Raw genomic sequence first — 24,548 nt, 5'->3', positions numbered from 1 at the left:
TATATGAAACATTTTCTTTAAAACTACATTTCCTAAGGAATTAAACCTACAAATGGACAGTTTTGGCCCAGCCAACCTACTTTCTCCACTAAGGTCAACAGACAAGATAGCTCTTGGATACTGGTATGATGTATTCTTCTCTGAGAACATGCTGCGCAAAGTCAGAGAGCTTCCTGAGGACCGCGTCAATGGAGAAGAGCACCTGTCCAAGAACTCAACAGAACTATCTTCATAATCTGAATAATCTGAAAAGTTAACAAGATTAGTTAATGTTACAAATAGTAAAGTTTGTGACAAGTGAAGCCTAGTAGCTAACATAAGCATCAAAAAAGAACAACACATTCAACACTCCCCTGATACCCACCAGTCTCAGAATGTATAGAGGAACACTTTTTCATTCAGCATTTTATCATTGTATGAGTAAGAAAAACATTTGCATGGTATCATTTTTTTTCTCCTAAAGTTCATCCTTTACCATCTGTTATCCCTAGAGATCCTACTGGTAGATCTCTTTTCCTTAGATCTAGTTGCAGCATTGTAAACAACACTTCCTAAAAGTAATTTCAGACTATTCTGTCAGGTTAAATGATAAAAGCCCACCTATAAAGAACACAAAGACAACTGCAGGGCTCTGCTGGGCCCTCACAGGTAATCTGCCCCTCAGTGGTTCATCTCTAAGAACTCAATGGCAGGAGAACACACCTAGCTTAGGTCCCTCCCAGGACACTGAAAGGCCCCATCTCATACAACAAACCTCTGAAATTTAGCAACAGGTTGGACACTAGAACTATTGCAATGTCCAAACAAGATAAGGGGTAGATGTATTTCAAAGGAAGAGTCTAAAGAGTCAAAAAGCGAAACCATTATTACCTGGATATACGTATTCTGACAGAAGACAAAATGTCTATGAAATGTCTGTCTATCACATAGAGACAAGCTTGTAAGTAGAAATGAAGTCACAGGCCCAAGTTCGCTTATAACACTAAGGCCACAATATGTTCTCTGATATTTTTAAATTTTTATATTTACAGTGCTGAGAAATTTTAATAACTATGTCAGAAAAGCACTAAATAGTTCGGCACACCTTCAGAAACTGCACATTTATCTTACCATGCTGTTTAGATTTCTTCTTCTTTTTCTTCTTCTTTTTCTGTTTTGATTTATGGTCTTTTTCCTTCTTTTCTTTTTTCTCCTTTTCCTTTTCTTTCTTCTTACCTGAAAGAAAATCTTATCATTTTAAAACATCACTCCAAACTGCTTATTTTTTTAGCTCATCGTTTTAATCTCAAACTATTGTGGTGGCATAAGTAATGTTAATTAAACTGTTTATGACAGCTAAGTAACTTTATCACAAAACTGCTCATGCTGTCAGCACTTTCAAGCAAGATCTTCTTAGAAAATAAATGTTGACTAAAATTTATGGTGCATCTTTTGCTTTGCACTTCACTTATAAGCAGCACTATTGATTTATGCATAAGGAAAAGTACTCCAACTTAGAGAAATTCCATTTAACTTATTAATTCTCCCATGCAGAAAATCTCACAGCACTGTCATTCTATGGTCATTTTCTAATTAATCAGCAGCTCGCTAAGGAAATGGAACTGTTACAGAAAAGAAATCATTAATGTCAATGTTGAAGGATTCTTTCTTGTATATATGTGTGTGTATGTATATACATATATACACACACACACATATCTATATATATATATATGAGTATTTAGTATCTACTTGTGCAGTTTAGAAGCATAACTCCTTACTTACAGAAAAGGCAGGCCAATTCATGTATGAATTTCACTCCATCTATAATTGAACTATATTTGCACTGAGGAAAACCAAAGACCTCTTACTTCAAGAATTGCCAAATGGTTTGTTACTAACACTCAAAATTTTCCTTTTTTCCCCTTGTCCTTATTGGCTACAACATCAAAATAAATGCAGTATTACTGTAGTATCCTGGAAGGAGCTTAGTGGAGGGCCACGAAGACGATAAAAGACCTGGAGATAATCTCTTATGAGAAAAGGCTGAGTGAACTGGGTCTGTTTAGCCTCGAGAAAAGAAGACTGAGAGGGGATCTGACACACTGAAGGAGGCAAAGGGATGAGGCCAGACTCTTTTCAGCAGTGTATGGAGACAGGACAAGGGAAACGGTCACAAACTGAAGCATAGCAAATTCCATACAAATGTGCATAAGAACGTCTTCACTGTGAGGGTGACAGAACACCAGAACCGGCTTCCCATGGAGGCTGTAGATTCTCTGGAGATATCCAAGACCCACTTGGATGCCTACCCATGCAACCTGATCTAGGGAGCCTGCTTTGCAAGGGGGATGGACTTGATTATTTCTAGGTCCCTTCCATTCCCTACATTTATGTAATCATGAGTTAAAGTGGAGAAAACAAAACAAAACAACCGCCACAGCAACTCAACAACCAGAATCATCCACCTTTGGCTTTGTCCTTCCACAAGCACTACACAAATCCTTCTTAAGGGAGCATTATTTTTCTTACATAATTATTGCTTTACTATCAACTTGCCATACACATTAAAACAGTTTTAAAGATCCTGAACTAAGGGAATACAGCTGGACCCTGGAAATATTTTACACTCCTACATTTGTACTTTAGGGGCATCAAGTAAACATTAGAGACTTTTACTTTTTTCCTAAAAATATCATTGTTCCATACATACCATACGTTGTGGAACTCTTCTCTTCCAATTTTCCTTTTCTTTCCACTCTCACTGCACCTGAAAATTTAGGAATGTGATATTTAAGTGCAATGTCTGACTAATAACACCTCTTTCTTGTAAAAACCATTAGACTGTAAAAATGTCTACTGGTATATAACATAATACATACACGATAAGCAATACAACGATGACTTTAATGCCAATTTACATTTAATTTTATTGTCTAAAGCACTGGAAACAAAAAGCATTGTAGTTTACCAACTTCTGAATGCTTGTCCTTCTCAATCACGTTCTTTAATATTTTCTCCTTCAGACTCTCAAAACATTTCTCCTTTATGGGCACAGAGTACTGTATCTCTGTCCCTTCAGAGCTCACTGATGTGGAAGACCTCTTTTTTTTACTACTCCCTTTGGGTAACTTTAGACTATTGGTTAAAGGCAATTCCAGATGTAAGGCATGTACATGAGACGAGGGTGCTGAAAACAAGAAGACAGATTTACTAGGCATTCAGTAAGGATTACAGCCAGATCACTGGCTGAGTAAGATCACTGAAACATCAAATACTGGTAATAACATAATCATGCTTCACATATAATTACTGCATATGAATGCCTAGATCTTAGTTTCACATACAAAACAATACATGCCATAGAAGTTTCTTGTCTAGTTTGGATTTTGCATTCATTTCTAAATAATGTTTCTGCTTAAAACATATTTTTGCTCCTATTTTACGCCTTTTTGTTTCCTTTTCATTCCACTGTAATAGAAATCAATACTAACAGCAAAAGTCCTGATTTTGTTAGCATCATTCAAGTTACCTCATTCTATTATGTGAGCAGAGAACAGCTCTCATACCCAAATTTTCAGTGCTGTGTATTTATATTTCAGCTTACTGCATTTTTATTGATTCTATATATTTTATCTATATTTGAATTACATGCAAGCTACTGTGATAATTTGTCAGAACTCAAACATTTACCAACAATTATTCTGCACTATTCAGTAAAGCCTGCTATACTTTGAAGGAAGTTCTCCTACCTGTAACTGACATAAATGAGGAAACAACTTGCATAATTAATCCCTAAAGCTGATTTGGAACAGGCAATGTTAAAATTATTAATTCATCAGTCATAACTCTGGACAAAAGGCTTGGACAGATATACCCAATTCTGTTAAGATGCAATACACTTTACATGAAACTTACTCCAGTCCCTATGCAGCCTTCTCTGGGAAGCAGTCAAAAAGCTAGTGTGAGAAAGCTGCAGCATCATTTATCACACCACAGAGCATTCTCAAATGCCAGATGTTTCCAGCTGTACAATGCAAGACTTCAGGATACTACGCAATCAAGCAAGCAGTCATATGCAACTGCTCAACTTCATGAGGCCTTCTAATTCATGAGCTGTGCCTTCTTGAGCCTGTCCAGTAGCTTGAATCAAACATCACACGTAAGTACATAATCGTACTGACTTTGGTGAACCATCTAAGATTTGCCTTCCTCTACTTCAAGGGCAGTTAGCTCACAGAGATACTTATCAACACTGTATCAAGTATTACTTTCTTTGATTTCCTCGTTAACATGTGTCTCTGTTATAGAACAAATGGTTTTGCCACCTGCCATACAGTGAACATATTTTAGCACCGCAGTAAAATAGTGGTTCTTCTCCACATCTTGATGCTATTAATGTCTTGTCTCGTTTCTAAAGAGAACATAAAAGGATCACCCAAATGCACCTAATGCGGCTTGCTATTTTGATGAAAATTTCACGTTCTCTCTTTTAACAATGACTAGAATAATTCAGTTCCAGTCTGTACATTTAGAATAATTCAGTATTCTGCTTTCATTATTCAAAAGAAATCCTGATCTCACACAGTCAGACGCATCCTGAGCCTACTAGTCACAACACAAATTTTAGTATCTCAAATTTCAGGACAAGTATGTCTGATAAAAGTTGGTAACTAGTAATTAGATAACTGTTTGAGGGAACTTTTACTGTGGGCAGAAAACTGCTATGGGCACACAAACACCCATCTCAATGACAGAGCTCTCTAAACTGCCTTTGTATAGTTACCCAAAAAGAGAAATGACTGTTTTGCCTGCATACACCACCGTATTCTTGTCACTATTCATACACACTACTACTCTTGTTTTTCACTTATACTGACATAACTTAGTCTATGATTATTGCAATATTACAGAATTGAAACACTACAGATTACAGATAAAAAAAAATCATAATTCTTAAATCTTAAATGAAAATATAAGGTTTAGAAACCACTTTTCAACTGTGTAATTATTATACCTTACAAATAACTACAAAATGAAACAAAGCTGACTATCAAAGTCTGAAGGGCAAGCAACAAAAGCAAATATGCAAATATGCATATAAAAAAAATATACCTGTTATGGAGACATTAGAATATTAATTAATGTTGTTTTTCCAAAATCCCACTTTATTCCTACTCAGGTATCTACTCAGCCATCTCCCACACAGTGAACTGTGGGAAGACCACAATTAAAAGCAGAGAAAGATATTTCAAGATTGGACTTGCCAAACTAATGATGTTATTGTTCCATTACCGCAAAATACATTTTGTTTTTCTAGCACAAAATAGACTGAGTTCACATTAAAAACAAATTCAAATCACGACTATTTATAGCTTCCCTTCCAGCATCTCTAGTACTACCTTTCCAGAGCTGGCATGGTTCAGGTGGCACAAACCTCACTAGCATGAGAGCAGGCAGACAACAGAATGCTGTGCTACAAACACAGTATCGCTTAGTGGCACTGCTTTTGTCACTTTAGCACATTAGTGACTTAATATTATTTAGTTTGTTGCACAATATTCTCTTTTCAAGAGCTTTTGATGTTTGAACTTTCCTAGCAACAAAAATATAAACACTGAAGTGTAACACAGTCAGTATAATTCAGGGTTTTACTTCAACTACTATTAATACTGGTTAACTTGCAAGCAATACTTTCCTTTGAAATTTAAAATCCAGAGTGCTTGCTCAAATGTTGTTTACTCAGGGAGTAACATTATAGACAACACAGTACTCAGTTCAACAATTAAACAGAAGTGTATCAGCATCTATTAATGTACACAGAACTTCCAAGCAGACTACAGAGTGAAGGAACTGATCAGTGTTTTTGTATTGCTTTCATAAAACAAGAGGTCTATTTTGTGCAATGATTTAGTGAGTGAATTTGTGATAATATTATCGGTTTCCATTTATGCTTCAATACTTCAGCACACTTCATTCCTTCTCTTTGAAGGATACCAGTCCAGTATTTTTTCAATAGAGAAGTGATTAAAATGCAGTGTTTTTGATGAGGTAAATTTGCTTTTCAATTTGCTCAACAGGTAACCCCCATCAGAATTCCAAACTTCCAAAATCATAACTTACATCTCTAGGTCTCATATAAAGTACCTCTTGACCTCAGAAGTACCTCAGAAGGGAGAGTGATCATAATAAGTTATTTCAGCCTAAAAACTTACCTCCGTAATCTCTGAAACTATTGTTAATTGCTTCACTGATTACAAAAGAAAGCACGTTCAACTTAAACATATTTAGTTAATTCCACACTATCACCAAAGTCTAGATCACCAAGTCACTCCCGAATACTTCAATAAAATCTAACAGTAGAAACACCAATAAAAGGACATGGATTTAATGTACCTCAGATTTTAAAAAGAAAAAAAAAATAAATCCAGACAGAATAGTCTGGAAATTTCAGAAGTTTCTGAATCATAAATAAAATGTTCCTTCTCTGCCTAAACACAGCTGTGGCCAGGACTAAGACCCAGCTGGATGAATCCAGAGGCACAAGGATAGTTAAGGATGCAGAAGAAAGAGTTTACTCAGATGTCAAGCCAGTCCCATTATAGAAGCAGGCAACGAAGTAAATGCCTATCAGTATTACCAGTTACATTTTAAATGACCCACCAAACTTGCTAGGAAAAAAAAAAGTTGAATTCCTTGTAAAAGAAATAAGTTCTATTAAATGAAAATAAATGACAACAACTAGAAGCTGTTGATTTCGATTATGTGGCCAATTATACCCCTCCCCAAATTAATTCTACTGGCCAAAGACACGAAATAGAAAGACATTTGCAAAACTAACTTTTCCAGTAATCTATGATTCTATTGCTATACAACAAATCAAAAGTAAGCTGAGATTGCCACCAGGTTTGACTTGAGAAATTAAGTAGTATTTTTAAAACCTTAAATAATAGTTCTTTATAAATCTCATAGCCTTCATTTTGACAAATAAGCTTAAGACATTAATAAGTAAGTCTTTTGGGGGAGAGAGAAAGAAAGAGAGAAGGAAATAAGGGATGTTTTAAGTCATCTAATTTAACCTACACTATATTGATCCAAGAATCCTACCTGGTCTTTTATGCATCACACTGTAGTAGCTATGCTGGAATTCAGTAAAGCAATCAATTACCTTTTACACAGAGTCAGTGGGAGCATGTGTGGCCCAAGAAGGCTACACACACACTGAACAAAACATTTCACTGACCTAGAATACTGCAACTACAGCAACTACTCAGTGCAAACCCAATCATACTTCTCTTCTAAATATGTCTAAGTTCAATTTTCAGAATGGCATAATTACATACGTTAACATTATCTGTCCCTTGTTATCAAACATTTATCAAATAACTCTCCAGTAAGTGTATAATCAATAATTTGACTTCACTTTCCTACTAAAGTAATATAAGAAATATAAAAAAACATACAGGCATCCAACATAAAGTAGATTAAAAAAAAGGGTTTTTTTTAAGGGTCTGCAAATCATAAAGCGACCTCTTCTCCAAATCTAATTGCTTCTATCCAAGTGATTCACTCAAATGACAGAACCCAGTAAACTATTAAGAAGTGTGATAGATACAGCCCCAAATTCCCATGCTGGGCTCTACACTTGCTCTGTGAGAGTGAACCAAATCCATATAAACTTCAGAGGATTTCAGTAATATTTTCAAGTAACATTTCCAAGCAGGAAAATGACAAAATTCGTCCTGCAAACAGAAGGTGGAAGAACATCAACTGACTTTGAAAACACTACTAAATCTAATGCCACAAGATAAGTGAGTATGTTTAGACTTAGTACATATTAGTATGTTAGTAAACAGATATATGATTTTCTTTTATTTTTTAAAACACAAGTTTTTTAATAGAAAATATTTTTGAAAGAAATACTGCATCTTACATTCCATGCTCTCTATAGGATTAAACCAGTTCTTTCTTAGGGCAGGTTAGAAAAAGTGCTAATAGAGCTTGAAGCTAGCGGAAGGCAAAGAATATCCAAATGGATGGACCAATTGAAGAGAGGTAGGTTTGCAAGCTTGCAGAAAGCAAAAAGCTCATCTCCTCTTTTCATGTGACTGAGTACATGCATGTTTTAATCCTACAACTGTAAGCCTAACTGGTTGTACACAGGATCTCTTTACCTGACGCTGTTGTAGCTACTCTTCCATCAGTTACTGCTTTGGAAGAAAGATATGTAATCATCTGAATATCTTCCTTGTCTTTACTGGGATATTCATTACGGAAAGTGGATTCTGTGGATAGTGGTGCTGTGACTTCCGAACTACGGCTTAAATCAAGAGGGAGACAGGGTCCACGCTTCTCAAGTGACATATGAGCAACATCGGGTACTACATAAAAGAAAGAATGTCACATTAAAAAGGATACAAAGGCCCAACAAATAACAGTTTGGGTTGCAGTGTTACATAACAAGGGAACAGCATTCAGCTTTAGCTACAGTAAATCAAAACGTCCCATTAGATGAAAACCACAACAGGTCTCATTTTTATGACTCAATTTTTCTTGGGCAGTTCTTTATTAGATTAAGATACATTACCCTCCAATTTTGATGACTGTTGATTTTGAGCACTGATGGAGAACACTTTTCCATCAGTAACTGAAGAGGGAGAAGAAACTTTTTCTACAGAATCATCAGGCAACGAGCAAGTGGCTAAACGCTGTGATCTTCTTCTCCGTTGGCTATGTTTGTAGGATCTAGGGGAATTCAGTGGCTGTGATGGACCTAAAAAGAGATCTTTCAATGTTCATGAAGCAGAGAGAAATATGATAATCTTACCGCAGTATTTTAGAGATCTAAAGATGGGAAGTGCTTTAAATAGCTCTTATTTGCAGAGCTGGTAATCACAGCAGGACTGGTAAAGTAATTAGAAACTGTGACTACCAGAAAGGAAAAGTTACGTTCAAGAAACGATTCTGCTTTTTGCTTATTATACATTGATAGGGTATCTAATTCTCCACTGATAAATGACTACTGTTTTTAGAGCAAACAGTGTATTTATCATAAGCAACCCTCCCCCCACCCCACAGAAAATATAAGAGTAGGTCATTTATAATGGAACTCAGCAACAGGGTTGTATAGTTAACAGAACAAATGACCATAGTTAAAGATCTAAAAAGTCACTGGCAGTAGTAACATATATATTAAATAAATAAGAAAAAGCAGTGGTTTATTTTATATCTCATCTCCTGACCTGATATCAATACCCCAACTATACTTAAGATGTCTACTACCAACGAATGGCATAGCAAAAAGACTCAAGAACGTCTCACTTAAAAAAATCAAAAGTGGGGCGATTGATACAGGATAATATAGGCCTGATTCATTAAAAACAAAGCAAACACTCCCCTAAACCTTTTCTGTTTTTGTACAGCTCCACACACATTTGCCTTGGAAAAATTAAGTCATTACACTGCAAATCACTGTTCTTTATGAACTTTTAGAGTAAAAGATTTGCAAGTTTAAAAGTAGAGACATAATATGCAGAGTAAAAATTTCCACCAGATGTGGCAAATATTTGGAACCCAAAGAGTAGAATACAATGTTAGCAAGATCCAAGCTGTTAAGTAACAAATTTGTAAATTAGCTGCTTTTCAAGCATACTGTTACAGAAAGCCTAACTTACTGAATAATGAAAAGTTCCTCAAAGAAAACTACTTACCATCTCGGGGCAGGGAGGGAAGACATACTACAAATATTTTTAGGGGGCAGCTAGAAAAACAAACTAAATCAACATTTCCTAAATAAATAAAGATGGCTGAACCTACATACCTTCCTCCCCCATTCCTTTAAAAATATCATTGAGAAAAGATTAGTAGAAACTTATCTTGAAAGGGAAAATACTAAGTGAAGGTTAAGGAGAACATATGATACAGGTATATTCTTCAACCCTTAAATAACTATGCTAAAAATGAAACAAACTTAGCTTTTTGACTTACTGTAACTAACTTGTTTAAACCCTTGGCCTTATCATTCCAATAACTACAAAAAATAAACAGCATATTCAAGGAGGCAGGGTAAATTTTTCCCTGCTCTTCTGATGACCAGTATTTTGGTACTTTCCAAATCAGTTTCACACATTAAGAGGCTAAACACCTATGATATACTTTATGGGACAGCAAAGACTGATTTATGTACTTCCCCACTACAGATCTTGAACGTAACTTCTCTTTCACATGATATTTATGGGAATACGACATTAAGGTGAAACACGTCACAGCCAAGAGGTGTACCATCAGTCTGCTGAAGACAGCATTTCCCAGAGGAGGAAAGATCCACAACCCAAGTGTATGTTCTTTTTATTTTTAATGAATCAGGCCCCTTCAGAAGAGAGGTTTGACTTATCACGTATCACTCTTGATACTAATGTAGAGATTTAAGCTAGAGAGAAAGTCAACCATGACTCAAACAAACATATTATTTATGGTAGAGTAATTCATATGCCTTATTATGAGACTTAACTTTTTAAAAGTACTAAGCTATCCCTAATTCTCCCACTTGATCTTTATTTTTTGTTGTTATTGTTTTAAAAGCAGATTCATCCTTAAATGCAATATCCATTTACAATCAAATATAGACTATTTTCTGTATATCTCTCATAAGTAATTAAGATATGTTTTTTAAAATGTCTGTGCTCACTAGTTTTATTTATCACTGAAGAAGGAAGCTGAGTGACCAGCGTCAAATCCTCGACTTGTATTAATTCTGGGCAAAGTGGTGATTTAGGGGGCTTTATACACCCAGAAGAATCTCCAGATTCTTGTTTGCATTTCTTGCTGCGAGCCTTTCCTGAAGACAAAGTTGAGGATAACAGTGCAGGTTTCTGAATGTTGGCAGAACTGCTAATATCAGCTTCATTTTTTTTCTGAATTTGTGGTTTGGGTGAAATCTCCTGAATAAATAATAAAAAATTGATACTTTTATTTCAGTTTCTTCATTGTAGTTTGTGTATTCTATTTTGAACTTTTTAAAGCAAGGTTAGTATGCAAACACATTTTAAGCAACATTACTTTCAGTACAAATGAAAAAAATATTTTAAAATGCATCACATTAAATTCTTTTTTTTTTTTTTTAAAGGAGCACTATCAATTATTTTCAGTATTCAGAACACTTTTATTTCTATTTGAAATAGCTGCAAAATGCCTGAAAACAAAACTATTTCACTTCATTTCCAATTAAAAATCCAAAGTCATTTTAGCTTGTCTTTTCCAACTTCATGACACAGGATCATCAAATGCTGCATCAAAATGTAACTCGAGGAATGCATGTTACAATGCACATACAGGCACACATCTGTGATGGTAGCAGTAAATTTACAACATTTTCTTGGGAAAGCTTTGTTTAATCTAAGTTTCATTTCTAAAAAAAAGAACCTGAAAAAGTCAATAATGCTCCTTTGCAAAGTGTCTGAAAACAATAAAAAGTTCTCCAAGTACTGAACACTCTCACACAACCCTTTCAGTGCTGGGAGTCTGGATTTCACCATGTTATATGCTTGTGCAAAAGCATGAAGAAATCACAACTTCTAGCACCACAGGGTTAAATAGATTGCTTACTGTGGGAGGAAAGAAATGCACAGATAGAGTTAAAATAGTTTTTGAAGATAAAAAACCAATATATGATGCAGCTTTCTAATAACATCAATTTTCAACCTTAACACACACACACAGGTATTATTTTAGACATTCACATGCGTTAACAGATTCAGTATCTTAGATTTTTAGCAGGAAGAAAGTTCTTTCTGCATTACCAAATAAACTGTGCATGTGTTACAACTGGCCCAGTACTGACAAATTACAATATTTGAACACAATTTCTTAAATCTTTCCCATCTTGTTCCAGTTACAACCATCAGCAAGGCATCATCTAATAAAAGTGTAATTATTGAAGCAGAAAGACACTTCTAGAACTTTTGCATGACTTTATACAAGCTAAAAAGAAATGTCACACTTCTGACCTATTTTAGGGCTTTAAGGTTGATTTTTTTTTTAATAAATAACTTTTTTTTCCCACTGGAACATGGAGAATTCCAGCAGAAATAAGCATATGTGCACACCCTATGCACGTAAAAGTGCGCCCTTGAATGCTACATGAATAACTTGCTGGAATTATCATGTAAAGATCCAATGCAAAGCATCCCATACAGAAGATAACAGTTCTATCTTGAATAATACCATAATACACATGTATTAAGTGCAGTTTATTCATTTGAATAAAAAATTGCATGAGCTGAAGAGAATACCTATGCTGGTTATGAGAGGCATTACCAGAAATTAATTAGAGTCATAACTTGTAAATAAACAATTTTATTGTTCATCTTCACAGATGTGAAAGACATTACTACAGCATCCATTATTTTCAAATTACAAAGTTATTTAAACAAGATTAAAAAAATTAAATTAATATTTTGATAAGGTGCTTAACCTCTTAACAGGACAAATTAACATTAAAAACCTTAATGAATTAATGTTATTCATCTAAGCATGTCTTGGTCAAAAGGAAATATAACATGTCACCCTAATACAGTTAAATAAAGTACTGTAGCTGCAACCAATTGTCTGAGGTTTTGGGCTTAAGACAATTGTAAACTAAAAATATATATATAAATATAAATAAAATATACTTTAACAAAGTAAGATTCCAACTATCAGCCTGAATACTTCTACTATGTTCCATGTTACAGTATTAAAAAAAAAGCCTACAAGATATTTGATCCATCCAATTTCATAGCAGTAGCAGACAAAACACCTCTAATTAAGGAGTGTCAGCTTTGCCATCCAAAAACCTTTTGGGGAGGTTGATAAGTTGGCCATTTTAATTTGAATTTGTGCAGGATCTTAGCAAAAAATGCTTTAAGCTCCAATTTCCCTCCCTTCAGTCACTTAGAAGTTTGTCAGATTTCTCTTTTTAGTAAGAAGGGAAAGAATAACGACAATTTGGGATTTCCGATGCCTCTTTGAAAGAGCTTAAACAGTATTTCCCCAAAAAGAATTTTTTCAGACCATTAGCATGTAAACAATGACAGAGACATCTTTTTCCCCTTTTATCTGATCAATAAAACAAAAACAGTCACGTTACCATGTCAAAGAAGAAAGATTTTTTTTTTTTGTAAATACGTATTGTAGTTTATACTGTTGCATACACAGTCTATGTAAACCACAAAGTCCCACTCATCTTATGGGAGTTCTGCATGGTAAGATTTACATTGCAACGCTTCTTCCAAAAACCACATGCTGTAAGCCATTTCACAGTTTTTTGCACATTGAAAATATCACACACAGTAGCAAAAAAATAAAAATAAAATCATAGCAACTTTAATATGGAAAAATTTGAGAAATGGAATGATAGGTCAATACACTGTAAACCTTTATGCAAAATATCAATCAATGCATTGACACTGTAGTGGCTTATACAGCCATTACAGCAATGGCATTAAAAACAGAAAATCATGTGCCATTGACAAAACTTGCATCCAATGCAGCATCAATGGGAAAAAAAACCCACAAAGCAATGCCATTATGTATCAGCACTAAAAAAACCAGTACAACCAAAATACCAAGTAAAGGTTTGGGCAGGGACTGTTCAGAATGTGCCAGAGCGTAAGAACAGAAGTGCTCTATGAGGAAGTGCGGGCAGCAAAGCTATTTTACTCAAATGTTCCTTCTAAAGAATGAAAATGAATACAAAAAAGTTGTATTAAAACTACATTAAGGCTCTGATTTAAATGATTGGAAAAGCAAAGATCTCCTGAATCAACACTACCATTCATCCTTAGCTTGTTTTACCATGTTTAGGCATTCAGACCTTCTAATATGCAAGATAACACACAACTCAGAGTCAAGCAATGCCAGAACAGAATGGAATAAGCCAAAGATAAAAAGGCAGCTTTCAGGACCTGCAAATACACAGGCTTAAAAAAATCAGACCCTTAATATTATTTAAAAGTTTCTTTTTTGTATTTATTAAAATACACACCCTTGCAAAGTGTATGGCTCATTGAGCAGTTCATAAAACACATACAAGCCTACAACATCAAATTCTTACAGTATAAAATCAACTTCTTATATAAGAAGTTCTGCTTGATGTCAAAAACCCTGCTTCAAACACAAATTAAGATTTGTGTAAGGGCCTTCTCCTAAGCCAGTCATGGTCATGGTTCCAGTTGAAAACTGAACCTTGGGGACACCAGTCTCCTAGCATTTAGTGCATGGAGACTTCATTTCTTTCTTTCTTTTTTCTGCAACAAAAATCTCATTACTAGAATTCAAGGTAATGCTGCATTTTGAGACAATTGAATTCCATACTTCTGGCTCTGCCAGACATGTAAACATAAGATTTCAGTTCCCTATTATATCTGAAGGGGTAAATTTTATGTTGTAGGTACCACATCTCCATGGCACACTTCAGTGGGAACCTTGCAAAAGAATCAAACTCTACCATTTCATACCTGCTCCAGGACTGGAGCTGTTTCTTTGTTGCCTTCCTTTTTTTCAGCACCATCTGCAACAACAGCTTTGGATGCCAACAGACCTTAGGAGAAAGACAGAAGAGATTTTAGTTAGAACATTGCAATAACAGTTCGTGGAAAACAGAGCACAAACATGAGCCAAGAAATATATTCGGCTTGCATCAGCAACATAATTATTTCGGAAACAGATCAACACAAAGTTAAACCCTTTCAATTAGAAGAAAGCAGCAAAGGGACACTCCCACAGTGTTGACCTTTCACAAGAGGTACTTCTCTGACACTTCTATTAACAAGCTGCAAGCAATCAAATGTAAAATAATGCCTCACCAACCATTTAAAGCCCACGTGCTCAGACTTCAAAACCAAACCCATATTACTTAAAGCAAAAATTATCACTGACATAAACAATAAATTCTAAAAATAATGTATAATTCTCCTATCTCTCTCTCCTTATCAATACTCAAGAATTTAATCAAAAATTTATTACATCTTCTTGAGTATAATAAATGGATAAGAATTATTTTTTAGATAAAATAGAACAAGAGATTCAGTTTCAAAATGAATTTCCAGCAGCAGAGATTAAAAATGACCATAATGGATACAAATAAGTGAGAATATGATATCCCGTTCTCAACAAACAGTAAAAGGAAGGGTAACAAATGTGAGAAAAAAAAAATCTCAGAAACATATCCAATTGTTGATTTAGAATATATCAGCAGCTGCAGTTCTACTTTAGAAGGTAACTTCAATTATCTAAATATGAGGAGAACCTGTGCACATCATAAGATAAAGTAGAAAAGATAACACCTAAAAGAACAGCCCACAAATAAATAGAATTTACTGTTATAATCCCCAGGATTTAAGTCCTCCTTGATCTGAAGGATCCAAAGAAAACTGCTATTGCACTACATGAAAAAACAGATATGCTCAAGAATAACTGATACACGATAGCCAAGAAATTCTGTATTAATGAAGCCAGGGCTCTAAGGAAACATGTAGGGCACTGAAACATGAAATGCTCAGTAATCCTGGTCATGCGAGGTTTTTTTCCCCATGTTCATATTCATGTTCAAAAGTGCATATTAGGCACTTTTGGCATTTATTTGGCATTCATAGAATCATAGAATCACTCAGGTTGTGTAAGACCTCAAAGATCATCAAGTCCAACCACAGCCTAACTATAGTACCCTAACTCTAATAACCCTTTGCTAAATCATATCTCTGAGCACCACATCCAAACAGCTCTTAAACACATCCAAGGACAATGACATTACCACCTCCCTGGGGAGCCTATTACAGTGTTTAAATACCCTTTCTGTAAAGATGTGTTTCCTAACATCCAACCTAAACTTACCTTGGTGCAACTTGAGGCAGTTTTCCCTCATCCTATCACTTGCCACCAGTGAGAAGAGACTTGCCCCACTCTCACTGTAAGCACCTTTCAGGTACAGGAAGAGAGCAATAAGGTCTCCCCCTCAGCCTCCTCTTCCCCAGACTAAACAGCTCCAGCTCTCTCAGCCTCTCCTCATAGGGTTGATTTTCCAAGCCCTTCACAAGCCTCGTTGTCCTTCTCCGGACCTGCTCCAGCACCTCCATTCTTTTCTTACTGAGGTGCCCAAAACTGAACACATTACTCAAGGTGAGGCCTCACCAATGCCGAGTACAGGGGCAGGATGACTTCCCTAGTCCTGCTCACCACACCATTCCTGATACAAGCCAGGATGCCATTGGCCTTCTTGGCCACCTGGGCACACTGCTGACTCATATTCAGCTGACTGTCCATCAGCACAACAAGGTCCCTTTCCATCAGGCAGCTTTCCAGCCACTCCTCTCAAAGCCTGTAGGGTTGACTGGAGTTGTCATGACCAAAATGCAGGACCCAACACTTGACCCTATTGAAACTCATGCCATTAACCTTGGCCCATCAATCCAGTCTGTCCAAGTCTCTCTGTAGTGCCCTTCTTCCCTCTGGCAGATCAACATTCCCTCCCAACTTGGTGTCATTTCTGAAGGTGCACTCAATCCCCTCATCCAGATCATCAATGAAGATGTTAAACAGAAGCGGCCCAAGCACCGAGCCCTGGGGAACACTGCTCGTCAACTGGATTCAACTCCATTGACCACAGCTCTCCGTGCCCGACCATCCAGCCAGTGCTTCACCCAGCAGAGCGTATGCCCATCCAGACCACAGCTTCTCCACGAGAATGTTACGGGGGACAGTGTCAAAAGCTTTACTAAAGTCCAGGTAGATCACTTCAACAGCCTTACCCTCATCCACCAAGCGGGTCACCTTGTCATAGAATGAAATCACGTTTGTCAGACAGGATCTACCGTTCGTAAACCCACACTGACTAGGCCTGATCTCTGGGCTGACCTGGTCCACCACGCCTGTACAAAGACAACTCCACCAACTTCTAGAGCAAGAAAACTACAGAAGAGTTTTGTTCCAAAAATTTACTGCTCGTGTTCTTTTATGTATCGATTCAGTAGCTGGATATGTAGAAGCAAGCATTTCAACAGAAGCAAAATCATATAAGAAAAAGGCACTAGTACTCGCTTAGCAGAAGACATTCTTCATTTCTAGGAAATATAATTTCCCCCAGAAGTGGAAGAGAAAGCATAGAGAACATCTTTGTTTTGTTAAATGGTGAACAAAGAACACTAGATGCAGCCCTAGCAGCAGAAAAGAGAACTTCCAGCAACAAATACTGACTATGGAACTTCAGTTCAGAAGAGTACCCTTCAAACAGCTGTCTACCAATTAAATCTCTTCCTCTATTTCAACAACGCAGTCAGAAGCATAAATACAAGTTTTCCTATCAGCCACATTACATTATGATTCTACTGTAGCCATTTTTACGGATCCACAGAAGTATAACCCTCAGCCTTCCTTCAAATCAGAAAATGAAGACAGACAAATGACAATACACAAATATACAGGCAAAAGAAATAAGCATGCAGGGAAAAGAACATTCGATCACTAGTTACATTTTCAAAATGCCCTGCTATGCAGCAACATAAAAAACAATTGTGTGAGCTGCAGAAGAGTGCTAATTAGAGAACAGTTACAAAGAGTAACTACAAAGCATGATGAATTTCATGTTGTAATTAAAGAATTAATTCACTTTCACTTAATGGTAACATTCTCAACTAAAAGAGTATAATTTCATGGAGACAAACAGAAACTGGTTTTTAGAACAATAAAGTCATTGTCAGCAAGATCATGCGTTCCAGTTATTTAGTTCAGTCTGCATGAATCCTTTCCACCATCATTTTTCTCATTACGTTCCTTCAGAAAGGAAAATCCACTGGCACTGAAAAGTATCATTTCTAGAGATACCAGTTTTTCAGTGTGCTTTGCTATCATCTGCCAATAACATTTCAAAGGTTATCAAGAAGCAATTCATTCTAATGATATCTATCTACAAAGTTCTGATAAGCACAGCCTTTTACTGCACAGGGCAGAAATTAAACTGGGACTATGCTGAGTGTATACACAGTATGGTCAGGAGTGTAGAAACAATGGATGCTTGATTGATCAGCCTCAACTAAATTCAGCAGTAAATAGGAGGCCTCCCAAGAAGTATCCATGATCATCAAGGTAGTCATATATACTTTTAATATAAATTCCTTTAAAACTCCAAACAAGTATGAGACTGAAGTGAACACCTGCCAGATAGATGCGGTTTTGTGCATCTACTTCAGAACAAAGTACATAAGCATAAGAACAACAGAACAACCAACATCAACAACAAAGAAATTTTACCAGTGATCTTGTTAAGACGAGCTCTCTTTGCCTGAAATGAGTTGCCTAGATTACTTTTCCTCTTGTGTGATAACGTGCTCTCTGCCTGCACAAAGGCCATCTTTGGAACATCCACTATAGGAAAACCTACTTTAAACAGAAAGAAAAATCTCAAACACACATTTCATAAACATATAAAAAAACAAAATATGCCAATAGCAGTTTTGAAGTATTTTAATATCAGTGTTAAAAATCTTTACAGATATAAAAAATGAAACTGAGACATTCTAAACATTTAGTATTATATATGGAATAATTAGATGACTATGACCTCAAAATTTGTAATTTCTACTCATTCTATCATAGAATGGTTTGGGATGAAAGGGACCCTTGAAGTCATCTAGTTGCAACTCCCTGATATAGGCAAGAACGCTTCCCTCTAGACCAGGCTGCTCACAGCCCCATGCAACCTGGACTTAAACAATTTGAGGCTGGGGGCATCCATAATCTCACCAGGAAACCTGCCCCAGTGTCTCACCACTTCACAGTAAAGAATTTCTTCATGATATCTAGCCTGAATCTACCCTCTTCCAGGGTAGATGTGAGAAATGCAGTTATCAAAAAATATTAGAACATATTTGGACCAACCCAAAAAGTGTTTCAACTACTCCAAAATAAGAATATAGCACTCAAATTGGAAATACTTTTTTCCTTCATACAGTACTGTGGATTATCTCACAAGCAACAGAAGATTCAGAAACAAGAACCAGAGTGTACAGCAAAGCCATTGAAGAACTCACCCTATGTTCTTGCTACAGGTGGTGCCTAGAACTTCCGCGTAAGTAAGAAGTTCCTATACAACTAAGTCTTAACTGATAGAAGATGTTTCCTAACTGATAAACGTTGGCAAATGAGACATATTCCACTATAAACAACAGTAATTAATTGCAAAATTAACAATGTGAATTCTAACTCAACAGCACAAAAATAAATCTACTTTATCTTTTAAATAATTTGTTTTTACCAAATGTGTCACTAGATGTAGGCTCCTCTTCCTTTTTTTGCACTTCCTGCATGATTGTAGAGGTTGATGTTTCTTCCTTTTTTGAAGGAACTTTTAGCCATTTTCTCTCCTCCTTATCTTTATTGCTGTTTGCGCTGGTTCTAGGTTTAGTTCCTGCTTTGTTCTTGGCTGCTGCAGCAGCAGCAGCTTTGACCAAAGCTATCCAATCCTCCAAAAAGGAAAACATGGTAAGTAAGCATTAAAAAGCAACTGATACTTAAACAGAAAGTACATATAAACCCAATGAAACTTCATTTTGAAGGATTCACCAACATATGAATGTACTTTTATGGCTAATACTCAAGGAGTGGTAAAGAGTTTCCCAACTTGCCTAAACAAATCTGAAGTATTATCAGTACACCACAAACATGAAAAGCAAAACACCTTCAGGAAAACATTTCATAGAGCATACTGGCTGTAGGCATTCTCTGCTACCTATTTTGTGTATTAGAGCTTCAGAAATGTACAAAACTGACCTTCTTCTTAACCCTCTGGGTACAAAATACACCAATTCCACAGTAGCTCAAATGTATCTGTTATTCAAAACCAACATCAAGTCAAACCACAGTCCAGCCAGCTGATCAGAGTTCTTCCTGAGTTAAACTGATAAAGACAAATCTTTTCTAATTGTACCTAAGTAATACAGAGCACTGTTACAGCTCATAAGTTTCATTCAATAATTTCAGTGAAGCACTCTATACTACAGCTGAACATTAGAATCCACATTTAAAGGTAATAGAACATACTATTTTGGATCACGTTATATTTGACCTCACTAAAATATCCAATGAACAACAGAATCTACAGTTCAAATTCATACATTCCTCAGCACAGAGATGAAGTATAATCGCCCTACAGCCCATGGAGAGAACTGTAAGGCTGAGTAAAGCTCTTCCCATTAGTTTGAAATAATTACACTTCTGTCTTACGTCCCCTGAGATTTAGGGAATCAAATCTGCAAAATTTTTTTGTCTATCCTCCTTGAAGTTTTTTTGTTTGTTTTCAAATACTACTATCAAGGTAAAGAATTTTTTTTGTAGATAAATTGCAGGGGATACAAAACTCAGTAGCAATGTTCCCCCTCCACCCTTAAGACTCATGCACCTGAATGCATTTTGAACATAAATAATGTACTGTGTGGCTATGTGGCTACAAAAGCATTTTCAGATTTGCACTAGCTAATATAATAAATATTATAATATTATATTATTAGCACTTTAAGTGCTAATATTATAATAATATTATGAAGTGCTTTACAAATAACAAAACTTTTAATTTTTTTCCCCTAACTGTAAATAAATTGTATTTTAGCCTGGGTTGTTTCCTGGTTAACATGAGGTACCTAAAATACCTTTACTTTTATAAACCGTAAGTTGTTCCAAATGCATCTTTTCTCCTACCCATCACAAATTAAGCCCCAAAATTTCTGTTTACTGAGATTTTTGTCTTCTTTGATGTATGAGAACATAACACAAAAAGTATTAATTTCATGTAATGTTCTTCATAGCCTTCTCCATAGCTAAGTATGTTTAAATCACTGCTTTGCATGTTATGCACACTGTGTCAAGCAATGCACATCAGCAGTTTGATTCCACTAAAATAGTGTTTTACATCCCAGCTATCAATGCAAAATACATGTACTCATTCTGGCTTGTAGCAGAAAAGTTTGGAAGTGCTTTGGCAATGCTTGCACAAGCAGCAGCTACTGCAGCTACTGCAGCCATGGCAGCCAGAGCAACAAAAACACACAAACCTCTTTGCTTGGCCAGTCAAAAAGAGCACACACATTAGCTCAAGTCCACTCGGAGCCTTGTCTATCCAACAGGACAAAAATATATATGTGTATACATACATACAAACACATATACATATATACATATACATATATATATGTATGTATATATATATATATATATATATCCAAAAACAAATGAGCTACTTGTCCTGGTGAGGGGTTAAAAGACCTGAGAGAAATCCTATATTCTGGCCAATGAATGAAGAGTATCAGTAAAATGGCTAGAGCTGTGATCTTATAAAGCAAGTGGGAAGCAAAGAAAGCACAGCCTAAAACAGCTTCTAAACAGCTGTTCATTTCCATTCAAGCTGAAGCACGCCCCGAATTCAAATTTCTCAAAGAAGACTCCAAGCTTTGAGGATCACACTGTACTATGTAACTTGTTTTAATAGTAGCTGTTCTGTTTTTCGGTTATTTTCTTTAAAGCGCAGAGCTTACAAAGAATGGCAGGACACATAACTACAAAGCAAACAAAAGTTAAACTTTCAGAAGCCAAAACAGAGAGATTAATTGTGGTGGGAGTCTATACCAGGATGAATTTTGAAATCTGCCTTTGGGCTGCAGAAAAGTATCTACCAATCACATAAGTAGAACATTACATATCACAGATATCAGATAAACTAGGTATTACATCTTATCTTAACAGCAGGACTCGTTACAGGTGCATTCAGTATGCACAAACCGAAGATCCAGATATAAATACACTAAAAATAAAGAACGAAAACACTCCTCTTAAGTTTCCTTTTCTTATCCTTACTGTTCTGACTTCATCACTTTACTGGCTAAGGTTTTATAACTGTACCAATTTCACATGCAGTCAATTTTCCTTTCCTCATAGGGTACCATTCAAGATAGAATTTCTCAATCATTTACTGTTTTAGGAAGCTACATTGCCTTGCATTTTATTTTAAGATTGATCTTTCATATAAGCTGAGATAAATTGGCAGGAAAGTTGTTTTGGGACATTATCGTTAGAAGACAAAACAACATTTAATCACTACTGAGAAAAAACCGCTGTTCCGCCAATTAGATTCACTAAATCAAAGCACAGGGAACTGTACGATCAATAAGTATGTAAGTAGAAATTACCCAACAGCCTTTCACACCAATTAGTCAAAATACTTACATCTGAAAGTATTCCCTTGCATAATCTTAAGCCCACAGAAGAGGGAATACAAGAAAAGGATTATTCCTAAAACCTGACCCTTGGGCCAATAAACAATTCACACAGATCACTCTTTCTACACCTACCTACAACCAGAATCTCTATGTTTCTCTACAGTCCTACAATTCAACTGTTTTTCCTCTCCTACCACATCACAATTCCAAATTCCCACACATTCATACATACACATACATAAAACATCATCAACCTATTGGCTGGCTCATTCCAAGGCAAGACTGGATTCCTTACCCTCACCTTCCAAATACTAAACAGTCTGTCCCACCTACATCTCCGCTCACATTGTCTCCTGCCATCTTCTTTTTTCCTGTGTCCCAAGTGTAAATCCATGCTTTTTCCTCAGCTTCCTCTTCCTGCGTGCCAAGTCCCCTCCCTCTCCTTCAAAACCCTCCTCAAAACTCACTTCTTTTGGCTCGACTTCCGTCACTAATCTCAGCTCCGGCGCTATCTGCTCCCTCTCGCGCGCCTAATTACATCGAAGATAAAACAAAAAAAAAAACAAAACATGAAACAGAAAAAGTAAGTTATCTGAATACTTCATAAGTGCTCTCACAAGGGTAGTCTAAATATCCCCATCTTTATTTTCTCTCTTTACTACTTCACCCGCAATGAGGAACCTTATTCATGATCCCATTGCATTGAGCTACACAAGTATTATCCACTCTTCTTAAAAACGTATTTGCACCCTCACAACTAAGTCTTATACAAACACAATGCTACTGTAACTCAGAAGTGGCAGTTGAGCATTCCTCTTTGAAATTTCTTACAGACATACTAAACTCAAATAAAGCTATTTTACTTGCTTCTGAAAGTAACATACTGCTGTTATTAACAGCCTTAAAATTACTGAAAAAAAACACATGTATTCAAATAAGCATTTGCCTCTGGACAGGATAGTCACTGCTCCTGCTCTGGTCAGATATATTCTGTCACACACTTCTTTTAGATAAGCTATGAATCAAAATACTTATGAGCAATAGCTAACTAAGCACATTTTTATTCCTCTGCAAGGAATTAACTAACCCCTCTTTGTGCAATTTAAATTCTGCATGGTTAATACATCCAGTCAGAAAGAAAATCTTACATGTTTTCAGTTTGCTCACATACTAGATCTTAAAGCAGTATTTTAAACATACACTCATCTGTTGAAGTGAAATTTTTATTTAAATATATATATATATTTTAAAAAGCTATAGCATAAGTGCTGAATCAGCCAAATCACATCGTTTTACTGTGAATTTCTTTAATATCTTAATTCTTTAAAATTCAGTTATTTCCAGTAAATGGAATCTTGAAGTAAGGTAAAAAGCAGAAACATTCGTGTGAATTCTAGGCCTAGTTAAAATTCCATTTCAGATATCTGACCCTGAAAGAAAATCGTAAGATTACATTTACCTTCTTAAAAACTACAAAAGTATTTTAAAAGGAAAATTTTTGCCGTAGCATAAAGATGTAGTGAATGTGAAAACACTGGCTTTGTCTTTGAAAGCTACAGCTTCATACTTCCCTATAGTTTTGAAGAACAAAACATGAGACTAGGGTCAATTAGCAGTGTAGAAAGCTTGTTTGTGTTGTTCTTTCTGCAAGACAGCCTTAAAAATTTGAAATTCATCTCAAGTGTAAATTTGGCCCCTTTATTTTTCTTAACTCTTAATCAAACCTACCTATATTCAGCCACTGAGATGAGACTGACACTATATCGCCTGGCTCAGAGTAGTTAACTCCAGCCTAGGCACTTTAAAGCTCCCAGGATAAAGCATAGGACAGAGTAAGGGACCTGATGACATTGTCTCAGAAGGACTGTTTTAGTTCAGTTACAACAACAGTACCCAAGCTTGCCTTTTTATGAAGGAAAATGAAATATTCCAGCTTCCCAAGTTAACATTAAACTGAAAATATTGTTTTGAGTATTACTCAGGGGGTCAACAAAGTTACTGTAACATAGCAAGAAAACACTACAGGTGCAATTATGTTTTTAGTTTAATCTTAATGGAAAGGTAGTTTAAATACTATGGGTGTTGCCTCCACAGTAATTTGATGTTCTTTCTGCATATGATCAATGCAAGTATACAGCCAACTGCAACACAGAGACCTGAAACATAGAAATGTCCTCAGGCCAGTCCATCTGCCTTATCAAGTGAACAAATTACAGACAGGGACAACAAATTATAAAATAACGCGTTTTGTTCATCAAGTTAAAATTAATATTCTGAAGACATTGGGAACAAATAAGAATATTTTTTAAGCTCTTTTGTCTCCTATTCTCA

The 24,548-nt window shown here is 35.9% G+C and overlaps 1 protein-coding gene across 8 annotated transcripts in view; it reads right to left on the bottom strand.

Moving 5' to 3' along the window:
* Positions 1–24,548, bottom strand: part of PHF20L1 (PHD finger protein 20 like 1) — a 48,286-nt gene that overhangs the window by 12,425 nt on the left and 11,313 nt on the right. For 2 of the 8 annotated variants that reach the window (XM_015856300.2, XM_015856304.2), the window contains exons 6-16: positions 22,685–22,747; positions 19,265–19,472; positions 18,262–18,390; positions 14,475–14,557; positions 10,667–10,919; positions 8,567–8,752; positions 8,154–8,360; positions 2,951–3,169; positions 2,693–2,749; positions 1,111–1,215; positions 81–245 (exon numbers count right to left, since the gene is read on the bottom strand). In XM_015856300.2, the coding sequence (XP_015711786.1) occupies positions 81–245; positions 1,111–1,215; positions 2,693–2,749; positions 2,951–3,169; positions 8,154–8,360; positions 8,567–8,752; positions 10,667–10,919; positions 14,475–14,557; positions 18,262–18,390; positions 19,265–19,472; positions 22,685–22,747 (1,675 nt within the window). Of the gene's footprint in view, positions 1–80; positions 246–1,110; positions 1,216–2,692; positions 2,750–2,950; positions 3,170–8,153; positions 8,361–8,566; positions 8,753–10,666; positions 10,920–14,185; positions 14,558–18,261; positions 18,391–19,264; positions 19,473–22,684; positions 22,748–24,548 lie in introns of those variants that run through there. The other 6 variants (XM_015856301.2, XM_015856303.2, XM_015856305.2 and 3 more) reach the window with 6 other exon arrangements.

The sequence above is a fragment of the Coturnix japonica genome, chromosome 2 (genome assembly GCF_001577835.2).
Source record: "Coturnix japonica isolate 7356 chromosome 2, Coturnix japonica 2.1, whole genome shotgun sequence".
NCBI lineage: Eukaryota > Metazoa > Chordata > Aves > Galliformes > Phasianidae > Coturnix > Coturnix japonica.
This window is presented reverse-complemented; position numbering and strand designations above follow the sequence as displayed.